The sequence below is a fragment of the Chenopodium album genome, chromosome 17, assembly GCF_948465745.1.
Source record: "Chenopodium album chromosome 17, dcCheAlbu1.1, whole genome shotgun sequence".
In the NCBI taxonomy this organism is placed as follows: Eukaryota; Viridiplantae; Streptophyta; class Magnoliopsida; order Caryophyllales; family Amaranthaceae; genus Chenopodium; species Chenopodium album.
In genome coordinates, this window is record NC_137850.1 from 42,917,550 (window position 1) to 42,944,087 (window position 26,538).

General features: G+C 33.5%; 4 protein-coding genes, 1 long non-coding RNA gene, 2 other non-coding genes and 1 pseudogene across 8 annotated transcripts; 5 read left to right on the forward strand and 3 right to left on the reverse strand.

Moving 5' to 3' along the window:
• The first annotated feature begins 368 nt into the window (after window positions 1–368).
• Window positions 369–1,207, forward strand: LOC145589780 (uncharacterized). Its single transcript, XR_014101815.1, has 2 exons — window positions 369–427; window positions 625–1,207. It is a non-coding gene; the product is annotated as an uncharacterized LOC145589780 (long non-coding RNA).
• A 133-nt stretch (window positions 1,208–1,340) lies between these two features.
• On the reverse strand, window positions 1,341–5,177 carry LOC145589779 (protein NUCLEAR FUSION DEFECTIVE 4-like). 2 transcript variants are annotated; one of them, XR_014101814.1, is made up of 4 exons: window positions 4,445–5,177; window positions 2,653–3,545; window positions 1,613–2,174; window positions 1,341–1,498 (listed from the first exon to the last, which is right to left on the reverse strand). XR_014101814.1 is itself a non-coding variant. In XM_081646467.1 (3 exons), exons 1-3 carry the CDS (start codon window positions 4,772–4,774, stop codon window positions 1,709–1,711), a joined length of 1,689 nt encoding a protein of 562 aa, XP_081502593.1. In that variant the 5' UTR covers window positions 4,775–5,177; the 3' UTR covers window positions 1,341–1,708. The 2 variants fall into 2 exon arrangements, 1 of the variants encoding a protein (XP_081502593.1); XM_081646467.1 differs by having other exon boundaries at window positions 1,341–2,174.
• Window positions 5,178–13,565: 8,388 nt separating this feature from the next.
• On the forward strand, window positions 13,566–16,515 carry LOC145588062 (uncharacterized). The gene is made up of 2 exons (XM_081644708.1): window positions 13,566–13,720; window positions 16,101–16,515. Exon 2 carries the CDS (start codon window positions 16,106–16,108, stop codon window positions 16,337–16,339), a length of 234 nt encoding a protein of 77 aa, XP_081500834.1. The 5' UTR covers window positions 13,566–13,720; window positions 16,101–16,105; the 3' UTR covers window positions 16,340–16,515.
• LOC145589063 (glycine-rich RNA-binding protein 4, mitochondrial pseudogene) lies at window positions 14,208–14,630 on the forward strand (annotated as a pseudogene).
• Window positions 16,516–16,863: 348 nt separating the features above from the next.
• Window positions 16,864–16,951, forward strand: TRNAM-CAU (transfer RNA methionine (anticodon CAU)). The gene is given in 2 exon segments: window positions 16,864–16,901; window positions 16,916–16,951. It is a non-coding gene; the product is annotated as a tRNA-Met (tRNA).
• A 75-nt stretch (window positions 16,952–17,026) lies between these two features.
• TRNAM-CAU (transfer RNA methionine (anticodon CAU)) lies at window positions 17,027–17,111 on the forward strand. The gene is given in 2 exon segments: window positions 17,027–17,064; window positions 17,076–17,111. It is a non-coding gene; the product is annotated as a tRNA-Met (tRNA).
• A 58-nt stretch (window positions 17,112–17,169) lies between these two features.
• Window positions 17,170–18,322, reverse strand: LOC145588063 (early nodulin-like protein 19). Its single transcript, XM_081644709.1, has 2 exons — window positions 18,002–18,322; window positions 17,170–17,706 (listed from the first exon to the last, which is right to left on the reverse strand). Exons 1-2 carry the CDS (start codon window positions 18,180–18,182, stop codon window positions 17,348–17,350), a joined length of 540 nt encoding a protein of 179 aa, XP_081500835.1. The 5' UTR covers window positions 18,183–18,322; the 3' UTR covers window positions 17,170–17,347.
• A 5,177-nt stretch (window positions 18,323–23,499) lies between these two features.
• Window positions 23,500–24,544, reverse strand: LOC145589781 (uncharacterized). The gene has a single exon (XM_081646468.1). The coding sequence runs from the start codon at window positions 24,413–24,415 to the stop codon at window positions 23,825–23,827; it is 591 nt and encodes a 196-aa protein (XP_081502594.1). The 5' UTR covers window positions 24,416–24,544; the 3' UTR covers window positions 23,500–23,824.
• Window positions 24,545–26,538: the final 1,994 nt, after the last annotated feature.

The following is a 26,538-nucleotide window of genomic DNA, read 5'->3' on the forward strand; positions in this document are numbered from 1 at the left end:
TGTGACTTTTGGAGATTATTATTGTTTTCATATTCTTCATAATTTGCATCTTCTTTCATCTTTCTCACATCGACTTGAGAAGCTTGCTATTCATTGGAATCAGGTTAGTTGGGGAGAAAACATCTATGAGTAAGTGCGTCGTCTTACCATCATAAGACCACTTTAATTTATATGTGACTCGCTCTAAGGTGGTCTTATGGTGGTAAGACGGTTTTAATTATATAAAGTTTGTATAACTTAACTCGGTGTTCTTCCAAATTTGTATGTAGGTGAATCGTGTTGCATATGGATTGAATGTGATCCTTAGGAACAAACTATTAGATTATTATTATATTATGTATATAATTAGGACATTTATTGATACAAACTTCTCGATTTAAGGTCTTTCATTGAGAAATGCCCTGTGTTGCATACCTTCAAGTTGGAGGTACAATTATTTTGATGCACTTTTTAATTTATAAACTTTAAGGTGTCGAGATGCTACTTAAAAGTCAGTCTAAGACATAAGATTGAATAATCTCGTCTGCATCATTTTCCTTTTCTTAAATGGTTAAGGTTCTCATTCGATACTTTCCTTTCAAGGCAACAGTATTGTATTGACTAGTTTACGTTTGTTTGCATCAGCTGTGGCCTTTGTCGAAACAACCAGTGCCAATGTCAGGACAAAGGGATTTTACGATCAATTACGAGATGCGTAAACATAATCAACTCAAGGTTTTGGAGATTGTTGGATTTGACGGAAGTGCATCTCTTGCTGAGTTTGTGTTTTGTGTCACTCAAAATGCTCCGATGCTTAAGAAGATTATATGTGATTATCGCTGTCCCCGATCAAAGGGAAATGCTCACAAATGGTATGACCTTCAATATATTGATAGAAAAGGCTTTGTGAGAAGACAAGCCAAGTTGCTTGCCAAGCAAATTAGAGGAGGCATTGATGTGGTGATTCTATGAATGCTCAATATTCTTCTTTTTATACCCCTTTTGTTCCAAAATAAATCACCAGTTTCTCTTTGGAAAACATTTTGGAGAATATTTACTCTTTTAAGTACTTTATAATGTTCTTTGAATTCATCTTGTTGTCACGGTCCAACTTCAAGTCCCTCGAATAGTAACCAATGGAGTGAATGAAGGTCTGCTCCCTGCTTTTACAACTCTCAGCACCTCTGATCTTGCTGAGTGGCCTTTGATAATATCGTACAGTATGACCATTTCAAAGCCAGCAGGAAGAAATCGAATTTTGCAAAAGGCAACAGGGTTAGATTCGTGGTAAAATTGATCTGTGTACCAGTATAAATATAAATAATGTGAAAGTAGAAGCAGAATGCAAGAACAAAAACATGTAAGCAATAAATGACATTTGCTTGTTTTCATTTATAAAGGTGTATAGAAAGATTGTACATAACATTGTTAGGACAATGACCTCTAGATCTTATCCAGATGTGATAGCGCGATAAACTTTCAAGGACAAGCCTCTAGAGCAATAATCTGACAGCATACACTGAAAATTTTGAATAAAAATGAGTATTACATTCAACTGGAAATCACAGAGCAAATAAAATCATTGCTCTTTAGGTTTCCAAATTTCAAGTATAATAAAAATGACACAACTTACCTCACAAAATGTACCAGACCAATTATACAAAGGAGTACATGTGTGGTAGGTAGCACAGGATTAATCTGATCTACAATTTCTGCAGCCACCTTCTCATCAATGATCTGATCTTAGACGTGAACGGAATGAACCTCCAGCATACAGCATTTGATATACAGGTCTTATTCTTAGCGTAAGTATTACGCTTAGTAAGGATCCCAACCCACAAAGTCCAGCAAGAACAAAGAATGTAAGCTTAAAGCAAGAAGCCCCGATGCAGATTGATAATCCTTGCTTGTTGGCTTCGGCATCATATACATGACCAGCAAGCATTCCTGAGAAAAGCAGAGCACCAATGGGATTGCCAAACTGTATAAAGTTGTAAATAACACCGAAATGTTTAAGACCAAATAGCTCAGAGGCTGTTGGAATCATTATTGCAGTCTGAACTCCGTAGCAGATCCCAAGCGATGCAGTTGCCACAAGAAGGGTACCGGTGAGAGCATATGCATAAAAAAGGAATGCTACGACCATAATCAATTGAGTGACTGTCATCCAAACAGTCCGAGGAATTAAATGTAATCTGCAAAGCAAATGTTTAGCAGTCAGCTTCATGCTCCAAGAGTTCAAGTCCAGAATATCTAAGTCGAGATTACTTGAACATGAAATGCCAAACAGGAGATGTTTTTAGCTGAGTAACTGTCATCCAAATAAACTATTAACATAACATGCAGTACTTTATATAAAGTGAATTTTTATGGACTAAGAGTTCTAATATAATACTTGCAAATACTAGAAGATCATTTCCTATGGCTATGAATTTAAAAACGAGTTGAACATCATATTTATGCAAATGGTAATATAGAAGAACATCAACTTCCAAAATATTCAGAAGAAGATATTGCAAACAAGGATTCTCTTTGAATTGTAACATGGTCATCTCTACCTGGCACACTTGACTGAAGAGCGTTTACTATAGCTTATGTAGCTAGAACGAGAGTTAAAACTGGACAGTGAAACATCATCTATTTCTAATTAAGTAAATCAGAAAACATTATCACCTGACGAAATATTCTGAAACTGCACCTCCACCCAGGCGTCCAACGAAATTGCAGATAGAAAAAAGGGACAAGAGTATGGTAGTGTCATGCTCTTCTTGGGCGTAACCTATCTGAGCCAAATTGTTAAGAACAGTCACTCCAGTACCAACTCCTAGAAAGTACACTACCCACAAAAGCCAAAAATCGGCCTTGATCAAAACCTCACGGAAAGTGAAATCATCTCCTCTACGGGGTCTCCTTTTCTGTTTTACAGCACCCTCTCCAACAGCAAGAAGGATGTCCAAATCAGAAGCATCTTCCCCCTCTCGAAAACTCCCAAATTCTGAAGAGGATTTTACCAGCAAGGGTTCTGTTTGTATCGATTCATCTGTATCTGACACCAATTTGTCTGAAGAATCAACAGGTCCAGTAAGTCTTTTTTTGGAGGGAAATAATGTCATCTTGATAGGGATTGCAAGAGGAGCCATCATTAATATAACCATAACAACAATAAATGCATAGCAAACAGCTCTCCGGACAGAAAGTTTATCAGCAATAATTGTCGTTGTGAGGAGATAAATTCCAAGAAATATACTTGCCCCTTGAGTAAATAGGAAATGGCTCTTTTCAGAAGTGTCCTCTCCAGATGCTGGTGTACAAGGTCTGATGAAGTACATCAGGGTAAAGCATATGATTGGGATGCCGAATGTGAGGAATAGGAGTAGTGATGTATCAGATTTTTTAAGCACCATATCATATATCTCTGTATATATTGCAGCACTTAGACCAACATAACCCTTTAGAAGACCGGCAACTGTGCCCCTACTCATAGGGAAGTTCCTCATGTTGGTGACAAGAACAGCTGTCCCAAAAAATGCGCTGCTATTAGCCCCAATAACCATTGCAAGCCACAGCTGATCATAGGAACGGGGTGGAGTTACAATAAGATAATGAGAGTGATGCTAATACAATTGTCAGACTAGAGAATAAGATGAACCAACTTGGCACCAATGCAGAACAAAGTTTGTGGATCTAACAATTAGTTTATATTATAATGCCAAACTACTTAATATAGGTTGATTATAATATTTGATGTAAAGCAGCAAGTTTGACTAGTTTAAGCCCAAAATTCCAGCTTAAAAAATAAAAGCATGGAACAGGACATTAACCTTGAAGCAACTCACAATAAAAAATTGCATAGAATTTTCTCATCGCACAGCATTAAACCATCCTTTCATACATTGAAACATTTACTAAAAATGTTCTATTAAGGTCTCTAATTTCTTATCCCTCCGTTTCATATTGTTCGTTCTGCCTACAATCTTTTTGTGAGACAAAATTGATCAAAGTACAGGAGAAAAAATTTGAAAAGGATGGAGTACTGTGTTCTTTGCCTTTACAAGATATACTGCCCCTATAACTTGACATTCCTACTATAATCTATAGATTCCTACATTTTTACCAAAGGTACAGTTGTTCTATATTCTACAATACCACCACAAACCAAGGCTACTTTCTTTTTCCTTTTTCTTTTTTTTTTTTCACATTTGTTCATTTTCAAACACTCCTAAGGATGAAATATGAGTGGCTAAGAGGCCTTTGCATAACCAATTTCAAGTATTGCACTAAATATAACCCCATAAAACCAATCAATTTCAAATTGGGTACTAAAAAAACACACAATACACGTGAAATCGTCAAAATCTATTAACTTCAGATTCCAAGATTTGAACTTTTTCACACACCAACCAAAAAAGAGTTAAAACTTTGAAAAAGGGTGATTAAGAAAAGCAAAGAAACAAGAAGTTCATACCAGCCAAAAAGGCAAATTGGAAACAGTTTGTGAAACAGCAAGCCAGAGAACTCCATAACCCAGAAAACAGCCTAAAGCACCAAAAGAAAGAACAACCCAAGGTGGAAACTTGTTACAAGCAATGCCTGGCAAAATTCCAACACTTTCACCAATATCATTTGCAACACCCAGAATTGTAATCTGCTGTTGTGTAAAACCCAGTACAGATTTCAATGAAGGTGAAAAAAGAGGGAAATTATACGAATTTCCTGCTGAAAATTCAACCCAAACTGCTGCTGCTAACCCTATCCATGGTGGTCTTGTACCAGATTTTAGTGCAATTTCTGGCATTTCTTTTTCTTTGCTGCTTTTGTTGACTAGTTTTCTTTTCTGGGGTTGTTAAACTTTGACAAAGATGGGATTTTTTTTGTTGTTACTATTTGAGCATATTCTAAAATGAGGCTGAAAATACTCGATTTCAATAGGAACTATAATTTGTAACTCAGATTTTATTTTGGCAGTAAGATTGAAAATTTTAGTGTTTGTTGTTTTTGGGATGAATGAAGGAATGAAAGGGGGATTGAAGTGGGAGGATAGTAGCTACTCTAGCTAGCCACCTGCTCACTTAGAAGTTGGAATTATTACCAGACCCCTATTTCACTACTATTTGGCATCTAAATAATTGATAATTCCTTGCCGTGTTTCTCTATCTTTCAATTTTATACAGTAGTTTCTGGCACTGCTGCTCATTTTTCACGAGGCCTTAGATTGTTAATTATTTTATTTTTTAAAAAAAAAAAAACAAAAAAAGAATTTGATATTTTAAAGCTTTTCGAGAAATTAAATAGAAATTGATATTAGTATTAGAAATGACTCAAGGAGTATTGTCGGAGTTTGCAATAAAGGGGTACTCTGTATATCATTAATAGACAATGGGGCAATGGGTCATTCACTCATTTGGTAAGGACTACAAGTTTTTCGTGATTTTGTTCCTTAATTATGTGTCTATTTCTCTCTGTTATGTAAGTAATAAATAAAAGAAATAGGAATCTAATTAAGGACCGGAGGGAGTACTATGTACGCAATAATACTCTATTCAAGAAGGATAAAATTATAAAACAGTCTCAACTTTTCTTTAGGTCAGTAAAACAAAAAAAATTATATATATATATATATATATATATATATATATATATATATATATATATATATATATATATATATATATATATATATATATATATATATATATATATATATACTGCAATTGAATGGAAGAAATGGATCTAGGAACACCTTGTTTAGTACAATTTGATTTGGAGCCAAGCCTGGGTTTGAATTTGAAAAGAAATTTCATTGGAAACATTGTTAAAGAGACTTTTCGATTTCATACATATACCTTCCCTATCAAAGCGTAAAACAAGTAGTCTTTTTTTCTTTTCCTTATACAATCAACAGAAACAACTCTGCTCGAACTCGATTTTTTAAATCAAAAATATACCAACCCGATTCCAATTCTTTAATTACCGAGAAACAAAGAAGAGAGAATGATGATATTAATGGTCCGCTAACCAATGATTGTAACGGATCTATTTAGAGGTTGAAATTATACATTTACCCTCAACTTATAGGGTGCAAAGACCAATATATCCCTTGACAAACATTAATTGTTTAATAATATTAACTTGTATTTTCTCATAATAGTAAGGTTATAACAGTAAATTTATTATATCATTCTAACTTATTGTCACAACTAGCCAAATAAGACCGTTTTTTTAAAGAGAAAATACAAGATCTCAACATGAGATAATTGATATGTATCTCAAAAGGGCATATTTGTCATTTCTAGTCCATAATAGAACTTCAGCCAAAAATAGAAGAAGTTTACGGGAGAAATGGAAAAGGTTTAAGGGGCTTCAATGGAGGACGATCTAAACCTTTCTTTTCTCCCTTTATAGTTTGGATTTTCGTTTAACCAGCCACCGATAATATGGTGGTGACAGTGGCTGTTCAATGCCTACTTCTATGGAGGAGGAGGGAGCAAGCATGAAGAAGATGAGGATGAAAAAGATGGGGCATGAAGAAGAAAGCATAAAAGATAGTACAAAATTTTTTAAAAAAAATTCATATAATTTTTCTTATTTACAAATAACGAACGACTCGGGGGCGTTAGATAAGCTAGCTAAAAGTAAAAAGATTAAATTAAAATGAATATTAATTACACTGATCGACGCGTGATTTTGTCATGCTTTCCCAAATTTATTCCACTTTTGGTAGTATTTTAAATACTTATCCAACGCTCCAGGGGCGTTCGTTAGCAAGATCCTTACAAATATACCATTTTTAAATACTCAATCCCACCCTCTAATCTTTAAAGTTCGAGATTTTTTTGTTGAGAACTGATTGAAAGAGACTTATGAGCTCAAAATAATGCAGTAGTACTAATAAATCCACCTATTTTTGGTTGAATTAATTGAATGCTTTTTTTTTTTGAACTAATTAAAGTTTATTGATTGAGACAATTAAACCTTACACCCCGATTGATTTTGGCCTTATTAATCTGTATCAAATATTGGTGGCCTACCTTGTCATTATAAGTAGAGACGTAGAGTAAGAATGAACTATAGTTATTATGATAAGCCGGTCATAGAAGTTGCTCATAGATTCAAAGCGTTGGCTTAATCTTACCACCTTATTTGCTTGTACCAAAGATCAAATAACCTTTTTATTTGCACAATTGGATTGCTGTAAAGTATAACAATTAGCAAGGCGATTGCAAGATTAAACTGGTAAACACACAAGGAACACCGAAAAAACTGTACGCGATTGAGTTATTTTGAAAGATAACATAGATTCTTAACAAGGAGTATTATACATTTTTTTGTACAAGAATGTAAACCAACATCATTGATTCACATTAATCTAATAGAGATCACAATTAACAGGAGTAAAATCAACACTACACAATCTCTTTAACATGGTATTGATTGAATGACCATATATGCTCAACTTTCGCCGCTAAACTAGCCACAATTACATGTTAAACTAACAACAATGTCTACTTAATCAAATAACTAAATAAAATCTACTTAGGAATTGCTAGTCAAACAAGTCCTACATATTAAGACCTTAATTCATGAGTACAAAAACTCGACATCTTACCCCTCTGTTGAAGACCTCAAAACAGCCCCCCCCTACATACAAAACCTGATTGTGCATCTTCCAAGATACATAGATCCTTTCAACACATACAAATCGTTCGCCAGGCTCAGAAGTCCATAGACCCAAGCACCCAGCTGTAAGACATGTAACAGCAACACGGCCATTAAAATGAACAAAATATTTCTCAAGAACATTCTTATAACCACCCTACACAGCAATTACTCGACTATTAAGCAATGCATTATGATCCTTATTATAACCAGCTAGACTGCAAACTTGTTACCATAAACTGTCCAGAATTATCAAGATTATGATACATGTAGCAAATTCTTTACTCGATTTTTATATAGTAGTGAAATAAGTTATTGCTTTTTGAGCTTGCATACCTAAGAAATTTGTTCTTTGAACAACTCACCTTACTCTTTGAAGTTGATGAAATTTCCATAATTTTAGGGATTCAAAGAACAAGAGAGAGAGATTAAATAATTTCATAACAGATTGAAAGAGTGATATTGGTTAAATACTTGAATGCTTGCTTGATCAGCTAGAGAGACTTAGGGAATTAATAGAACCCTAATTAATGAATTGGGAAATTGGATAATTGAACCAAAATAGATTACTTCACAAAATATACTTACCTTAGATAGGAAAAGATTCGAAGTCGGTATCATCAAGTTCCGTCTCATTAATGACTTCTAGAGTATCTCCTCAACTTCACCATAACCAAACATCCGATTTTGGACTGTAACAAAAACCTCCATGTTTTCGGGCATGTCAGATGACCTTAGCTTGGTCAAAACTCTGCCTCCCATACTAAAAGAAGATTCCGAGGCAAAGGATGTGATGGGAATTGCCAAAACATCTCTAGCCATGTGAGCAAGAGCAGGGGAAAAACTCGGATAATCGATTTGAGATTTCCAATATTGGAGAACATCAAAATTGACTCCACCATTTCGAGGCACACGGGGGGAATATAGATACGTATCAATATCAAATTTGGTTCCCCTACTCTCAGGTTCTTCTTCTTCGTCAAGCACCTATAATTAAAGCAAGAAAACTTCATTATTATACTAAAATCATCAAAACAAAATAAACAAGATTAAAATCAGATGAATTATCAATGTAACAACCTGAAAAAAGTTCTTCCAGAAGGGACATAAATCAGAACTTGAAATACTTGGAGTTGAGGGTGCTCTAGTTTGAACAGAAGATGGAGTACAGAAATTCTCATAAAAAGTATACAGTTCAGTAAATGTGTCATATACCGCTTTTACCTTATCGTCATACTCCTGACCAGCATAAAGCTTGCCATACAAGTACTCCACATATCGAAGTTTATGACGTGGATCAAGCAAAACAGCAATTGAAAGTATTGAAGAGTAGTTATCCCAATATTTTTCAAACTTTTGGAGCATAAGAGCAGCCATTTCTCTGATGCTACCAATAGAGTCATTTTTAGCTTTAGCCAACACATATTTAATCGCCGTAATATAGGCAAAGTACAAGTTTGCAGTAGGGTATTCCGAACCAGAAAACAACAAGGTTATATTATAAAATGGTTTAAGAAAATCACGCATATTTCTAATGGCTTCCCATTCCTCCTTGAGAAGAAAATACTCAAAACCAATCTCTTGAGAAGCAAACTTATCAATAGGAGCTTTCGCCTCCAAACATTGACAAAGCATCAAATAAGTTGAGTCCCATCGGGTTGGAACATCAAGCCTCAGCTTACCAGAAAAATTAGAATGAGAATCTCTGATAGCTTGCTCAAATCTAGTAAGTGCAGAATCATGATATTCAATGTATTTCACAGTCTCACGCAACTTAATAACACTTTCATCAATCAACTTCATACCACTTTGAACAATGAAATTAAGAATCTGATCTGCACCCCTAATATGAAAAAATTTACCACCACTAGGCAAAGCACAAGTAGAATGCAAGTCTTTCTTAAGATGCTCAATCATGGCATCCATATCACCGGCATCACCAACAGTCATAGAAAAAGCTTTGCCTTTAAGATGCCACTCATCGATAATATTAAGAACAAAACGATAAATATCAGCACCATTATGGGGAGTTTGACAAAACCTAAACGACAGCACTTTGGACCGTAGTGTCCAAGATTTATCAACAAAATGGGCAGTAAGCACAAGGTAACCACGAGATGAGCACGCATACCACGAGTCACAAGTAAAACAGATTTTACCAGGCACCTCAGACAATAATTGATGCAACTGTGCTTTGAGCTTTTCATGCTCCGTGGTGCAATGCTTAAGAATGGTATCCCTTGTAATATGCTTTACATTGGGATTCAAATAACTCAGTAACTCCCTATAATGTTTGTCCTCCACCATCTTAAGAGAATAACCATGATGCATGATGGTTTCAGCCATCATAGAACAGAATTTATTTTGATCAAACGAATTTTCATATTTACGAGCCTTACGTTGTTGATAAGGTTTGCAACAATCAAAATGTCTTTTAAGGCGAGATGTTACAAGATGCCCTTCAGATTCAGGAACCCAGTCCTCATTATCAGAATCAGAAACCCAGTCCTCATTACCAGATGCAGAAACCCAGTCCCCATTATCAGCTTCAAAATTAATAAAAATTTAGTATGTTATTTAAGAAACAAAACTACAGAATACTCCGTAACTAACATCGAAACTAAGGAAAAATGGGACAGCTAAAAAAATTTCATATCTATTGAGCATACAAATTGATAACAAAAGAACATTTCCTATAATATATGAAGAGCCTAAAGGCAGGATTTCACTCATTAGTCAGAAAATTTAGCAGAACTCTAACATATCAAATCAAACACATTGATTATTTCGCCACGAATATTAGCATCCTTAGAACCATTTGGAATCATTGGAAACTCAATTACCAGATTTTGTATCTTTCCTAGTTGAATTAATCCAATGACAATCAATAATTTCAACATACATCAAATTTTTTTGCCACACTCAAAATACCATAAATCAGCCTTGACAGCAACAGACCATTAATATTCACAAAACATTGCTTAAGAACCTCTTTATCTCTAACATATGCAGCAATTATTGGTTATTTTAGCAATGCATTCAAATGATCACTTTTATATGATTTTAAACACAAATTATCAAAGTTAATGTATGTAGAAAATTATTTAATCAAAATAATTTGGAGTATTGAATTATACCAACTATATTTGAGCAAGCAGAATCTTCAATTTGAGCTCCAACCTCAGGAACAAGTTCATTTGGATTTGATGAAGTTTTCATAATTCTTGGGATTAATGGTAAATTGAAAAGGAAAAAATAATAAAGTTTAGGAGAGATTGAAAGAGTAAAGGATTGATTGATTGCTGAATCAGAGTATTAGATAGAACCCTAAAACCCTAATTGATGAATTGGGAGTTAGGAAATTGATATTGGTAATCGATTAGGGCTTTGATATTATGGGATGTTATTTATTCCACAAATGCCCTTGTAATCTAGCCGTTAAGAAGGGGTATATAAGTATATTACTATGCTAGGAGTTTCCACAATAAAGATCAACGTTAAGAAGAGGTATGTTAGACTTTTAGGTTTTTTTCCACAAAAATTTTGACTCAGCTTGTGAGTGTGATTTTTTACTTGTTGAAATTCAATACTTTGTGTATTGAATTATATTTTTGTTAACTAAGGGTCTATTTACCTTTACTGAACTGAGCTGAAATGAACTGAGCTGAAATGAACTGATTGAAGCTGAATTGAATTGAACTGAGTTAAAATGAATATTTTATGAGAGAGGGAAATTAGGAGCTAAATTGAACTGAACTGATTGGAGTTGAATTGAACTGAACTGAACTGAAATTAAGTAAATGTGAACAAGCCTTTAGTTTATAATCTTAATTTATACTAATGAATTGTTTCTAATTTTTAGTCTGATTGAACTAATTTATAAAAGTCTTATAATCACTGTGTATTTGTACTAAGCAACCATTTTTAAGTTAGTGAAGTTTTTTTTAAAAAAAAATAATAAATTTGTAACCTAAATTGTTGAATGAACAACATTTGTGTTTCAATTTGATAATTCAACATTTACTACCTACCTAATCATTATTAGTTGGGTGAAGAGATACCTCGACCCAACCTAAATTTACTAAGTATTGTGAATTCGATCAAACACTCATCATCACTTTGATGTGTACAAACTATAATGAGTACCTAATGTTTTTCTAATAAAAAGTAAAAATAAAAATAAAAATAAATAAATAATAAATAAATAAAAAAAAGAGAAAGATTTCTTTACTTTATGAATTCAAGTTGGCTTTTAAAATTTACTTGAGTTAAGATTGGTAATGGCTAGACTAATTCATGGAAAACTTCTAAGGAGTATGTATCTTCAATCAACTCTCTTGATAGCCAATCCAGCAACTTACGTCAACGCTTGGAAGTAGGGTGTACTCCCAAATATGTGGAGATTGTGAGGCTTGAACTTGTAACTTCAAAGTCACATAATGAGTTTTCTATCATCTACACCAAGCAACTCAATTATGGTGCAATTACAAATGCAAACAAGCTTTATAATGTAACATGTATTAATGTCACGCTATACTTCCTAAATCAGGGGTTTGAATTAAAATTCTCCACAATCTCAAATTAAATAGCTATCAATTTATAATTAACTACTTTTTACATGTACTACTAATACAAATAGCTACTTAAATAAATCATTACACCATTTTCATGTAGCTTCTAGTTTTAGACAATATTTTAGTAATTGTGCTGTTTTACTAAAGCTAGCTCTTATCTTCTTCAAAATTTTCATAAACAATTTTGATCTTGGCGAATGGTCTATCTCCATATCTTCCTTTGAAGACATCATTTGGGATTGACAATTGGGTTGTGTTACTTGTGTAGTTACATTTTTGCACTTGTATATGGAGGCATAATGAATATAAAGCCGCTTCAAAATGTCTTTACACTCAAAAACTTTCTCTTCCACCAATAAGTAACTCCACTCCTAAAGTTTTTGTAATAATAGTCTAACAAATTTTATAAACCCTCCACCTTAATACCATGATCAAGTATTGCAGAAATATAGTATATTGTAGGTATATATCAGACATATACTCCAACCAACCATTTGTTCTTCATGATCCCAACAACCAAACCCAAAAGCGGATCATTCTCATACATTTCAAATACATTAACAATTTCTACACATTTAATTACAACTTGATGACAATTAGCATCATAAACCAATGAGAAGGCTTGAATTGCATCATTAAACGTCTAAAACAGCTGAATTTATAGAGTTAATTACATCCCATTTGCAAATCTAAACTTCGGTCAACATTATCTCTATAATTGTTACTTAATATCTCCTTGTGCGGAAAAATCAAATATAACATTTCATACATCGAATTCCAACTCCTCGACAAATCCAAAGGGAAATATCTCGATTTAAACCCAACCACCTTACATTAAGTTTTAAAAACTTCCTTGTAACCTCGAAATGTCCTAGTCCACCTAACTAACTCTCTAATCGGGTTAATCAAACACCCTAATTCCTCCATACCTCGTTCAGCACACAATTTAGTAGCAGAAGCACAACTCCTAACATTAAAAATTATCCCTCTTGCAATCGGATTAATTCTATTCGTAACAGACTCAACATATTCATCACCATTTAAACCAATACCAAGAGAGATGCAAAAAACCTTAGTCCACAACTTAAACACATCTAACACATTACATACTTCTGTACATATTTCATTACTGTACAAGTAGAATAATCCTTTATAACCTATTTCCCAACATTTTCTTCAATTATGTTGTACATTTTACCTTTATTCATTTGATTAGGTATAATTTTGATTTAAGAACCCTAATTGATGAATTGGGAAATTTGATTGGGGTTCTAGGTATTTATTGAATTTATGTGAAATTCAAGAAACGCCCTTAAAACTTGCCCATTTATGGCTTTATGTAGGGGTGTTATTGGAATTTTACAGCCGACTCTCCGGCTCTCCCCACTCTTGATTAGTACTTTACCTCTGTTGTTCTTCAGTCTTCCATTTTAGTCTCTTCTCTTATCTCAGTTTTTTTTTTTTTTTAATCTCTGCAGTGTTCATCTTCTGGGCTGCCTTTCGTTTCTCAGGTATTCTATTAAACTTCTTCTTTCTTAAATTCGTGTCTTTTCCCCATTTCATCCCCCTTTAATGATTATTTCTATGTTGCTAATTGCCTAATTGGTAACCTAAGTTTTGGATGATGAATCTATTAATTCTACTTTTCTTCGTCTAGTTTATACCCTGATATTTTAATTGGAGTAATTTTGTATATTTGAATTTAAATTTTGGTTCTTTAATGTGATTATTTCTGGGTTAGTTTCCCTATTGAATGGTACAACTTCTCATAGTTACAAATATATGATATGGGCATGACTTATTAGCAAAATTAATTAGATGGGGTTGCATATTTTGAGATGAATCTGATAATTATGGTGATTGAGTGGAAATTTGAAGGTGGGTAGGAAGAAGGATGACAGGAAAGTTAGTTATTTAGTGAGATGAACCTAAAAAAAGTGTGATTTTCTTCTCAGTGTTGTTTAAACTAATTGAACAGGAAAAGGGCCTGTGTGAACAATGAACAATCTAAAGATGTTTGCTAGAAGAACATCGGCCGCCTTTTACAACCCCACGTCGAATTTTAGATTGTATCGTTTGTTGTCTTCGCCCGTTTCAGCTCCATCCTACAATAATAAGTTGTTTGTTGCTGGGTTGTCGTGGTCGGTTGATGAAAGGTCTTTGTTGGATGCTTTCTCCAATTTTGGGGAGGTTACAGAAGTGAGGATAATGTATGATAAGGATACAGGAAGGTCTAGAGGGTTTGGATTTGTTTACTTTGCCAAGGATGATTATGCCATAACTGCAAAAGATGCTATGGATGGTAAGGAGCTGTTAGGTCGTCCAATGAGGATAAGCTTTGCTCTTGATAAGGTTCGAGGAGCACCAATTGTGGTACCTCGCATTCGGGACACTGAAGCTGCTACCAGAGACAAGAATTGAATCTGTGACTGTGAGGGATCATTGTCAGAGAAAGCTTCAAGATCAAGACAATTACTATTAGAGTGTGTAGCATTTTCTTCATTGTTTGCTTACAGAATAGTATAAACATTAATACAAATTCCCATACCCGACACGGTGTATTGATATCTATTGTGGTTTTGTCAAATTTTAAGTTGCTATCTAATAAAGGCTGTTTTGGGTGAGGTTGCTAGGACTCTATGAAAAACTTTTTATAGTCTCTAATTGGTTTGTGTATATAATTTTAAACTTGACTTGAAAAGTTTTGTTGGTGCACTTTTAAACTTGATTACATATCCAGAAGGAATTAATATGACTAGTTTTGTTTTGAAATTCCCTCCATGCCTGCATTTATGTTTTATAGCAATTGGCAATTTGCCATACCAGGTGTAAAGTGTTTACCAAATAATTTATGGCTAGAATGGTTGTAATAGCATGGATTGGGGTGAGGGTGGGATTTTGGATTTTCTAGCTGTTTTCCTTGGTGCATTGTGGGAAGGAAACCTTTTTGGATTATATTTGCAGGAAATGAGCAACAGATAAACAAAAAGAATCTCTGTTTGTGGTAAAGGAGTTTGTATGAGCTGAAGGCTACTATATTTAGGATAGCTTTGTCGATTTTTATTTTCTGACTTGCATGGTGTTACTGCTCAAGTCTCCAAAAGCTTGTAACAAAAAACTTTCTGCCGTAGATAGTCTAATTCAGTATCAAGCATGGAAAGGTAAGGATTCATAGCTCTACCAGAAACATGTTAAAAAGTACTTCAGCACTGCATGTATCTCAAGTCGCATCAGATTGCAAGAGATGTCTACTAAAATGAAGTTTTCTTGAAGCATATTCATGGCAGCCTGAGCTTTGGTTACTTGGTTAGGTTATTGAACTTAAGCAGAACAAGTAATAGTACCAGTTGTGTTTGGTAACAGCTCTAAGAACTGTCATTTTGAAGGTGGTACATGAGGGGTGTGAATATGGCTGTTTAAAGTTTAAACTGATACAGAGCTGTAGGATTACATGAGCTCACACATTAATCTTTCCTGAAATTCACCTTGCTTAAAGATGAGTGGTTGGACAATGAAGTCAAGTGTATTACCTGTACCGTGAAGACTGCAGACTGAGTGCTCTACCTTGCTTGTATTCACTGTTTCGCCGTCTTGGTATTTGCAAGTTCTTCATCTGAAAGATTACAAAAGTGATTGTGATAGGGACAAATAAGAGTGCTGATATTCATAATAGATTTAGGACTTGAGCAGATTTTAAGCTTCCCCTTTGTTTTGTCGAATTATTGTAATTATCTCTTTTCCTTCCCTCCAATCATCTTATTTGTTGGAGTACTCTGCAAGCTATATCCCTTTCCCAACCTAATAGCTGCTTTTTCATTCTGCTGATGTGCAAAGTATTATTTCAGTTGTGATCAGCCAGTTCGACCTGATTCTCATTCTGAAATTGTGCAGCGCTCATGGGTAACAAACCTGCAAAGCAAGAGAAGGATGAACTTCTTTTGAAGTTTCCCCCTCCTGTCGACCCTGGTTTTGCCCGATGGCTTGCTCGTGATATTCAGAGGGTTGAGGGTTACACCGTGAAGAACTGCCAGAGCCTGAAGCCACCAGATCATTACATTGAGTTCATGCACTTGAATGGATGGCTAGACTTGGATTTAGACGACCCAGATTTGGCTCACTTGTTCAAGTGATAAACTGTTTGTTCTCCTTGTAGATTGAATGAGACTATAAGCGTTATGCTTGAATTGTATATGCTTTTTTATTGTTCTACTGGTTCTCTCAAAACTATGTTAATGAATTCATAATGCTAAACATTTATTGTTGATTACAATTCAAGATATATAACTGTTTTCTTACGAAAATGTTACACTAAGGTTAAGTACAGGACTTCAGAAGAGTGAAATTTTGGAACAAACACCTTTAATAATATGGACACTTTGAGCACTTGTTGGATTCCATACCTCATGTTACTCTCTATCATGTGTTACGTTGTTTCATTAGCCATACTCCATTTTGTTACAATAATTGTGCATGAATAACATTTTATTAATCACATTATAAGATTCAATTAATCTATGAATATTGTTAAGATTTCAAATGAGAAAAACAAAAGAATTATTAGGAGTATATCACAATGTCTATTACGTTGTTAAGTTTAACAGTGTCAATATGAAACAAAAGTAGTATTCCGTACCCGATAATATTTACCAAAAAAGGGGTGGTGGCGCAGTTGGCTAGCGCGTAGGTCTCATAGCTAAAGTTGAGTGATCCTGAGGTCGAGAGTTCGAGCCTCTCTCACCCCATTTATTATTTTGGTTATCTCATTCACTTTTTTTTACGTTATTTATATATATTGAATGTTCAAAATTGAACAATATGGGGTGGTGGCGCAGTTGGCTAGCGCGTAGGTCTCATAGCTTCTGAGTAATCCTGAGGTCGAGAGTTCGAGCCTCTCTCACCCCATTTTTTTGGTAAAAGTTTCTTCATTACAATTGTTATTATAAATTTTGCAGCTGAAAGATACACGTACACAAATATGAAATTAACACACTTTTCTTCATTACCCATTTAATTTAAACGCTTTAGCCCTTACAAAAACAAAACAATTTTAATGGGTTATCCCATCAAAACATTTTTTTGAATAAATAAAAGATACACATGAATTAAATTAAGCACGTCTTCTTACAAGACCGTTGTCATCACGTCAATACTGAAGACACTAAACCTACTAACAACGCCCTTAAAACCACCACCAACAACCGCCCCGAAGTCACTACTTCCGAAGCAGCCGAGGCGTGTTTAGTAGATTCAGAGGAGTGTTTGGTGGCAGCAATAGAAGCCGAAGGCGCCGGAGGAAGAGAATGAACAACAATAGAAACCTTCATTCCACTAGTACAACCACCAGTACCACAAATGAAGTAGTATCTTCCTTTCTTATTCAAATGCACAAAGTCCTTTCCATTGCTCCAATTTCCTGTTGCTCCTTCAATTGTACAATTGTCATACCCTGTCTTATTCACTTCAAACACATTGTATTCAAATTTCTTGTACCTAAAAGCTGCAAAATCACACAATTTTAGTTCTTATGTACCAATAACTAACCAATTTAATATAATTGCACATAGTCTATGATATTTGCCTAATACGATACAGCCCAAAATGAAAAGTGTTAATTAGGCCATGTTCTTTTGAGCTTCTAAACAGAGCAGACCAGACCACAACAGCTCGAAAGAACATGGCCTTAAGAGTTAAGACCAATACTAATAAGAGTAACAACTAATTTTTTTGTCACGTATGTACAAAATAATTAATAAGCTAGGAATAACAAAATAAAGGAGAAATGAAGTACATACATATGTAATCACCAACATAAAAAGTTTGGTTATTAGCCCAATCAGTGTAGTTGATTCCAGGGTTCCAACCCTTATTAGCACCAACAATGTGGTCGGTAGCGGTGGCCGGATAGATTAAAAAGGCGGTACCGACAACAATGAGGAGGATGTGGATAAGGGAAGGTGATGAATTGGACAACATGATCGTTTGATGGTTTAAGTGAATTGCCCCCACTTCCAACTGGATGTTTTGTGTTTGTGTGGTATATGTAGTGATAATAAAAGCAGCAAAAGATGTTGGCTTTCACTGTATATTATTCAAGACTGTCCATATTAGCTGGTTTATCAAATATCAACTGTCTATATCATATCCAATTCCAAACTAACGGCTATTTATATATAGGGTTAAAAAAAGGCGCTCCCAGGAGATTTGAATATAAAGTAGGGAAATTATTATAGTAACTCCATGATATTTATTTGGCATTATTTCAAGTAATAATTATGCAAGAAAAAAGAGGTTAATCCACTTCCTATTTTTTTATATGGCATGCGAGAATAATATATGTACATTTTAAACTGTGCTCCCTAGGTCCAATAAAGCTGTTCTAATAGAGTATTACTAATTCATTAGGAATTATGTAAGTACGTTTTAGTTTTTTAAAAAGTAAAGGGCTTTGTGTGGAACATTATAACGGTTTTAAATTTATTTTATCAAGTTTGTGAGGTACAATTACAACCCTCGAGATCAACCAAAAAACTTGTTTCCCTCCTCAATGAAATGTATTGGATATTCTTCCAATACCACATTTGATTACTTCTTGTAAATAAAGAAATGAAATAGACATCTTTTGAGGAATTTTCTTTGAGTTAAAGAGTTGAACGAGGGGGTAGTTGGTAAGAGCTCTATGAAAAATACTCCGTACTTTCCTTTATCACCATGTAGGAGTTAAAGAGCTTTGTTTGAATGCATTTGACTTTTAATTGATTTAATTAGCTTTGCTGAATGCATTTGACATAATCAAGTCCAAGTTAGTCTTCAGGTCCTTTGATTACTCCACAAGTCCACATAATTTACCTAAAATTGAGTAACATTAAAGTTGGTCTTCTAACAACTTATGAATCGCTCAGTTTAGTTCAGTTCAGTTCAGTTCCTAATTTCCTTCTCTTATAAAATATTCATTTCAGTTCAGTTCAGTTCAGCTCAGTTTAGTTCAGCTCAGCCCAGTTCAGCTCAGCTCAGCTCAGTTCAGTTCAGTTCAATTTAGTTCAGTTCAATTCATCTGAGTTCAGTCAATGAGAACAGACCCTAAATCATTAAAGTAAATTAGGTAGAGGAAAAAAAAAAAAAAAAAAAAAAAAAGGAGACGAAGCATAAAAAAGAGAGACAAAGCTGCATGGTGAAGAAAAACCAGTGAGTACCATAATCACATGCAATAGTAAAAGAGACATATTCTGGTCTTTCTGGACCAACTCAACATTGAATATAATGTGAATGTCCGTGATATCAGGCGCAATTTTGAGTTGGTGTGCCCAATGACCTACAACTTTAAGCATTTTTGCTTAAAAGTTGAAATTTTGAAAGAAACATATTCTTTTCTCATGGAACTAGAAAATTTGTGAGGTTCTATCAATGAATAAAAAAATGACTAAAGATTTACTGTGCATGATGCAAATGTTGGGTGTATCAAATGCGAAGTAACATGTTAATTAATACTCAAGCATTGTGTTTATAAACAAATAAACAATCACAAACATCTTGTACAAGTAGAAAATCTCGGTGTATAATGATTTTGGAGATCAATTTGACATTTCCTTTAACAAGATCAACAACTAATTTATTGTAATTAACGGGATTTAATGTAAGAATTGCACTCACGTGAATATTGTACATGATAAGAGGATCATAATGAAATTAGGCTTTTGCACCTTCAAGGAAGCTAATGGAGTCATGTTTCGAGAGACGTTTCTTATATCATGCAGTAGTAACTGCTTTATGTGCCATAAATCGTTCATAATTCACAAAAGCAATTTAAACTGAAATTGAACTAAACCATACTAGCTAGTCACTAGTCACTGTGCGACCTATATTTAATGATTAATCGGAATAGATGGCTAATGATTAACCTACATAATTTTACACACCTATAAGTATCTTTTCATAATTAATGTTCAATACGTAATTACGGCATGTTCTCTTCAGCTTAATTTCAGTTCAATTGACTTTCTAATTTCCTTCTCTCATAAACAATTTATTTCAACTCTATTCATTTCAGTTCAGTTGAGTTTAGCTCCAATCAGTTCAGTTCAATTCAGCTCATTTCAGTGAATCAGAACAGACCCTTAGTTTATTGCAATGAAATGAGAATCACAATACGCCAAATACGGAGTATATATAAGATGAACTACTCTCTTATTTTTTTTCATTAGTTACTCTTTGACTCTTTTCTCTCTCTCTCATAAAATGATTTCAAACATAACCAACAAACTGAAGATAAAGTTAAACATTTACCATCTTAACTTTATACGAAGTATAAATAAGGAAAAATTGACGTTATACCTCCTAACTATGGACATTCTTTGTTAAAAGGTATCAATTATTAATTAACTCGTGACGGTTCTAACTTTGGGGGCATCCTTAAAACAATCCCTAACTTATTTCAACCATGGTTAAAATTGTCACGGTGTAGAATTTTTTGTGGTTTGTTTTATTGAATATTACTCTATTGTTTTAAGGTGAAGACAGAAGAGAATGTTGCATAAGGGAAGGTAATTGTTTGGAGTGGTAGAAGATTAATTTTTTTGTAATATGCCTTATCAAAAATATGCATGTGAGTATGTGATACTATTAATTGGTCAAACCAGCTAAAAATATGTTAGAAACTGTTTTGAAAATTACCCTTTAAAAATAGGACCATCCTAAGTTAATGGATAGTTAAAAAAAAAAAAAAAAAAAAAAAACTTTGAGTAGTTGATAGTAAAAATAATTACTCCCCTAATGCAAATTATGCTATGTGAGCTACAGCTAATGGAGTCAGAGTAATAAAGTATCAACTGCCTGATTTAGTTATCAGACTCCAATGATAAACAATGGTTGATTTATAGAAACCACAATATCTCAGAATTGTCAGTGGCCAGCTGTTCAGATTTAGCAATACAAGTAATGCTAATTAATTAATGGGAAAGAGAACTAGAGAAGAGTAGATAGCTGGGTAGGCTAAATGATGTTTGCAATTTTGGTTGCCTCCTGCCCATCAAACATGGGGAGGTGCACTCCTTATTTGGACCATCTTTGTAAACAACCACCCTAACCTCTTGCCTTTTGTTTTTTACCCTTTTAATTCTTGGAGGTTGCAACTGCATCATTAGTTCATTACATATGGAGCACTCCGTATTACTCGATCTGCCCCTTTTTTATTACTCGTAACTCATTTGAGCAAATTTCACGAGAATTAACAAGGGGAGAGAAAGTACATTAAAAAGTTAAATTCACATGGCATTTGCGAAAAAAAAAAAAAAAAAAAAATACATAGAAAAATATTACTTTACACAAATATTATTGCAAATTGAAGATTACTTTAATGCAAATGAGTTCATCATTTTGGATTAAGAAATTGGGCAAATGGATCAATCAGAAAGGGATGTAGGAAGCTTTAATTTCATGTATGGCTATTCAATAAAAAAAATTAACCATATGTAACTAATTATTACAGAGTATTGCTTTTGTTTTGCATTTTTGGCACATCATTCTTTTTTGCCCATTTCTAAACAAGGAGAGGTCCTATATAGGTCATGTTGGTTCTATTTGTGAGGTGATTTTGTAAAGGCCGAGTAGGCTCAATTCGACAATGATTCATGACCAAATCAAGTCGTTCAATAAATCAATAGTTCTATTTCATGTTCAAGTCAAAGCAACTGAGCAAGTTCGTCCAGTACAAACATATAGCACAAAGCATAAAAAAAAAATAAAAAAAAAATAAAAAAAAATAAAAAAAAAAAAAAAAGTCAGAAAGTATAAAGTCATTTAAAAAAAAATGATAAATATAAGTATATAACCTTTAGGGCCTATATGTATCAGTATATGGAGCTAAAAATAAAATTAAAAAAAAAAATATTGAGAATAAATTAACATTAAATACACCAATCTGTACTTGATTTTGTTATAAATTCCCAACTTAATTCCAATTTACTAGAAATTATATTTCCCTCCGTTTAATAAAAAATTGTAGAAAGCAAAAGCAGTGGAGAGAATTGGAGGAGAGAGTATATGTTGGGTGAGAGAAATTAATTAAATATTGTAAAAGTTTTTCAAATATGGAAATGGAGCAAGTATTTAAAAACGGATACAAAAGGAAAGTGGAGTAAGTATTTAAAAACGGAGAGAGTATAATGTTTATATATATAGCTTTAAGGGTTACACATATCATTATAGAATGAAATAAATTCAAAAAGGATTAAAGAAGCTCGATTATTAGAAATAAATTTTTTTAGAAAGATCCCAATAGTCACTAACTCACTATGATATTTTTATATTTTTAAGGTGTAAATATACTTACACTTCGGGCCTGTTCTCTTACTGAAATTCAGTTCAGTTTAGTTCAACCCAGTTCAGCTCAGTTCAGCTCATAATTTCCTTCTCTTATAAAATATCCATTTCATTTCAGTTCAGCTCAGCTCAGCGCAATTCAGTAATATGTAAAAACCTTTTCACTTGTTTCCAAAAAAAATATATAATAAAACAAAATTCCAATTAAGGGTCTCTAATTACTTCAACTTAATTTCAGTTAAATTCAATTCCAATCAGTTAATAAGCCTTTAAAAACAATTTTTTACTAAATGATATATGTCTTTACTGGTATTAACAAGTTTTTAAAATGCCTTAATGCTAATTTTTGTTAAATCTTCCACAAATGGCATATTCCCCCTAAATTGGTATCTTTTAGATATTACAGAGTAAGAATTTAAGATACCTAAATTTGTAAAGTAACCTTATTTTAATTTTTTAATTAAATTTTAAAAACTTTAATTTTTTAATTAAATTTTAAAACTTTAATTTTGTCAGCATACTTTAGTTAGCCTGTCAGGTGTTCTAGGGTCCTGTACAAAAAATTTTAAATCCAAAAGTCTCGTCCCAGATTTAAAATTTAATCAATCTGAATTTTACAGTCTCCCAAAATTTTCCGCTCCTAGCAAATCTGCAGAGAAGAAAACAAACTCATATCAGATTTATCATCCCAAAAAATATACTTAAACAAATAAACACATAAAATATAAATAAAAAACACCTAAAACACATACTTCAAATAAATTATTGAAAAAATAAATAAAAAAGACGAAATACAGATAAAATAAAAATAAAAATAAATAAAATACGGGTTTTGATGAATAACAGGATTTGGATGGAAAAGAAAAAAAAAAAGTGAAAAAATTAATGGGATTCTTGTATGGATTAATCATCAGATTTAACAAGTTAATTAACCAATTATTGTGAAATTGGTGATTTAATTTATGAATTAAACCAATTTTAAAAAACAAATTTAATTTAATTCAAATTCACCATTCATTTGATAGGAATAAACAGGTAGTACTATGACTTGACTCAAGACTTTCAAGAGATCTAGTAATTTAATTTTAGTAAATGCATAACAACCACTACGTCCTGTAAAAATATTCGGATCTTGGGAGGATTTCTATACACAAAAAAAAGGGAAAATCAAAAACAAAAACTCGGCGAAACAACTCAGCATCAACTCAGTGAGTCAACACGGATGATCCGATCCACGACTCAGTGAGTCAACTCGGGCGCCGCTTCCACCGCTCCTGTACATACAACAACAACAAACAAATTCAACCATCTTCCGCCTTCGACATCGCACTGAGTCGACTCGGTCGCGGTTGGAAATCGGATCGCCGCCTTTGCTGGTGCGCGCAAGGACGGATCAACGTCGCAAGAGCGCGTTTCACCCACTCACCGCCTTCCACTGTACCGATTCTCACCAACGAGTTCGTCATCGCGGATCGCCGCATGTTCAACCGGTTCGGCTGATACGACACCGTATTCTGCTTCTTCGCTTCCAGATTCTTGTGGTAGCTACACCGGAATGAGCCTGGATGTGTTGTCGGAGAACATAAACATGTTTTCTTCTTCCCTGTTGTCGCCGGAAACGGATTCCGATTCCGGTTCACGGCGGCGAAGGATCTGTTCGGCGATGTCGGTCGGTTATCGATTGAGAATCGAACCGATGACGACGTCGTTTGAGGAGAGGAGCCGTAGATGCTGACTCGTGTAGGGGAGGATGATCGGTGGAAGAGATTTTCGGATTGTGATGAGAAAGTTGGAGAAGATGAAGCAAAGGAAGAAGATGAGGAAATGGAGGATGCACAGAATCTTCCAGAAGGTGAGTGAGAGCGTTGATGGCGCGACGTAGTAGCCGCCATTGTTGATACAGAGGAGAGAGAAACTGAGTTTTTTCAATGGCTTAAGGAAGAAGAAAGAGGAGAAAGGAAATCTTTTTTTTTTTTTTTTTTTCTAAAAAAGGGGATTTCGGATTTCAGTTCTCCAAACCTAGAGGTGTCGCTGAGAGCGTATTAATAGAAGAAGGAAGAAGATGGGCGACTTGTAAAAAACCTGAACTTAAAAGGGTAATATTGTAATTTCATATATTGATTTTTATATTAAAATAAAAATCCGGCCGTTGGTTGAAGAAACCAGAACAGGTTTAGGGTTAGGTTTTTTTATCTACACGCGTCTGTATACTCTTGAGTTTCACGGTTGATTATCAGCCGTTGATGTTGGTGAGATCTGATGGATGGGAATTGTTGCGAGTGGGAATATTTATTGAAGTGAGCGCCGAAGAAAGTGGCTTGAAAATGAAGCTTGAGAAGTGGGAGTTTAGATGGGTGCCACGTATGTGATTCGGAGGGAATCAAATCGATATTCTAGGGTCCTGATTTTTTGGGATTCTATTTTTAAATTAATTATTTTAATTTTTAAATAAGAGTGGATTAATAATTAATTATATGCTGTGCAGTTGAAACGCAATAATAATAGGGAATTTAGATATGGTGAATTTGGTGTAACTTTGATGTCAAATTAATTTACCAGAAAAAAGTTTTTAGTGTCGTGTCGTAACAATGATGCCATTGTAATTTTTTTTTTTTTTTTTTTTTTGGAAAAAAGTCCTAAATGACCCTAAATTCCATTAATATAAGCCATTGTAATTTTATTTATATCTTAATTATTTTTTATTTCTATTTGCAAAATTTATAAAGTTGATCGTTCTATTTATGATGAACACATCCAAAAATTAGATTTGAAAATTAGTCTTTTTCGCCTTTTTGTCTAAAACATATTGTTGGGTTAAAATTAGGAAAGGGTTGCTAACTTGCTAAAACTATGAAGATTTTATTTTCTTAAGGAGATTTTAGTTGAGCTAATGAATGATATAATTGGCAATGTATAAACATCAAAAGTACATTTTAAGCCTAAGATGGTAAAATTTTATAATTTATAGTAAATATATGTTTCGTTTTATCATAGAAATAAATTTTAGACATTTTTACTTTACTTTCGTTTTTAAGAGAAAACACATGGCTAAGATTGCAATTAGCTTGATTACTTTTAAAAACTTTCTTATTTGAAATATTGATTGTTACATACGTGTAACTTACAATATTTTTTGGTGCTAAACACTTAAACGCGTGTTATTCATTCATTAAATAATGGTTCTATCACGCTATAGCCATTGAATCTATTTGTGTTTTCGGGGAATAATAAAGCCATCAAATAATGATGTTGTTACACTTTACAACTGCATATTGCAAGAAAATAATTGTCTTTATTAGTCATCATTTTCCCAAGTATTTAAGAGACGACTGAATAATCTTCTTCACATACCTTTTTTTACATGTAGGCATGAGTGATTTGCCTTAGGGTCTGTTCTCATTGACTGAACTCAGCTGAAATGAAATGAACTGAAATGAATATTTATAAGAGAAGGAAATTAGGAGCTGAACTGAACTGAACAGAATTAAATTGATCAAACTGAATTGAATAGAGTTGAGCTGAACCGAAAATAAACGTATAAGAACATCAGGCCCTTAGTTCAAACACATAGCTTAAGTTAGAAATACAAGTTTACAATGGTACTCATTTGATAATTTATTGCAAAATAATAAAAGTTTATCAAATAATTTAAATACAACACAACGATAACGAGTTCAAATACTCGTACTCTATATAACTTATGGTAATACATAGTAAAATTTATATAGTCTCATATACAACACTCCCTTATAATAAATTAACAATTTACAATTATATTTCGTACATTAACAATAAGCTCACAGACAGATAGACAATGTATTAAATCTATATGGATGAATAATAATTGTTGTCATTGTGTATTGAGACTATTCTTTAACAACCCTTTTTTCACATTGTTTTTACCTATTGTTTGCTTTATTCCTAAACTTAAACAAGTCTAAAGTTATCTTAATTGATTATCTATACTTTACTCACCTTGTCATTTAGACTATACCAATTAAATTTAAAAAGATAT

Bases quoted from the DNA above. Each gene is read 5' to 3' on its own strand.
- LOC145589781 (XM_081646468.1), bottom strand. From the start codon at position 24,415: ATGGCGGCTACTACGTCGCGCCATCAACGCTCTCACTCACCTTCTGGA.
- LOC145589779 (XM_081646467.1), bottom strand. From the start codon at position 4,774: ATGCCAGAAATTGCACTAAAATCTGGTACAAGACCACCATGGATAGGG. The intron at 3,546-4,444 runs GTATGAACTTCT...TCCTATGATCAG, and splicing joins CCAATTTGCCTTTTTGGCTG to CTGTGGCTTGCAATGGTTAT. The intron at 2,175-2,652 runs GTGATAATGTTT...TTTGCTTTGCAG, and splicing joins GTTTCAGAATATTTCGTCAG to ATTACATTTAATTCCTCGGA.
- LOC145588063 (XM_081644709.1), bottom strand. From the start codon at position 18,182: ATGTTGTCCAATTCATCACCTTCCCTTATCCACATCCTCCTCATTGTT. The intron at 17,707-18,001 runs GTATGTACTTCA...GTGATTTTGCAG, and splicing joins TTATGTTGGTGATTACATAT to CTTTTAGGTACAAGAAATTT.
- LOC145588062 (XM_081644708.1), top strand. From the start codon at position 16,106: ATGGGTAACAAACCTGCAAAGCAAGAGAAGGATGAACTTCTTTTGAAG.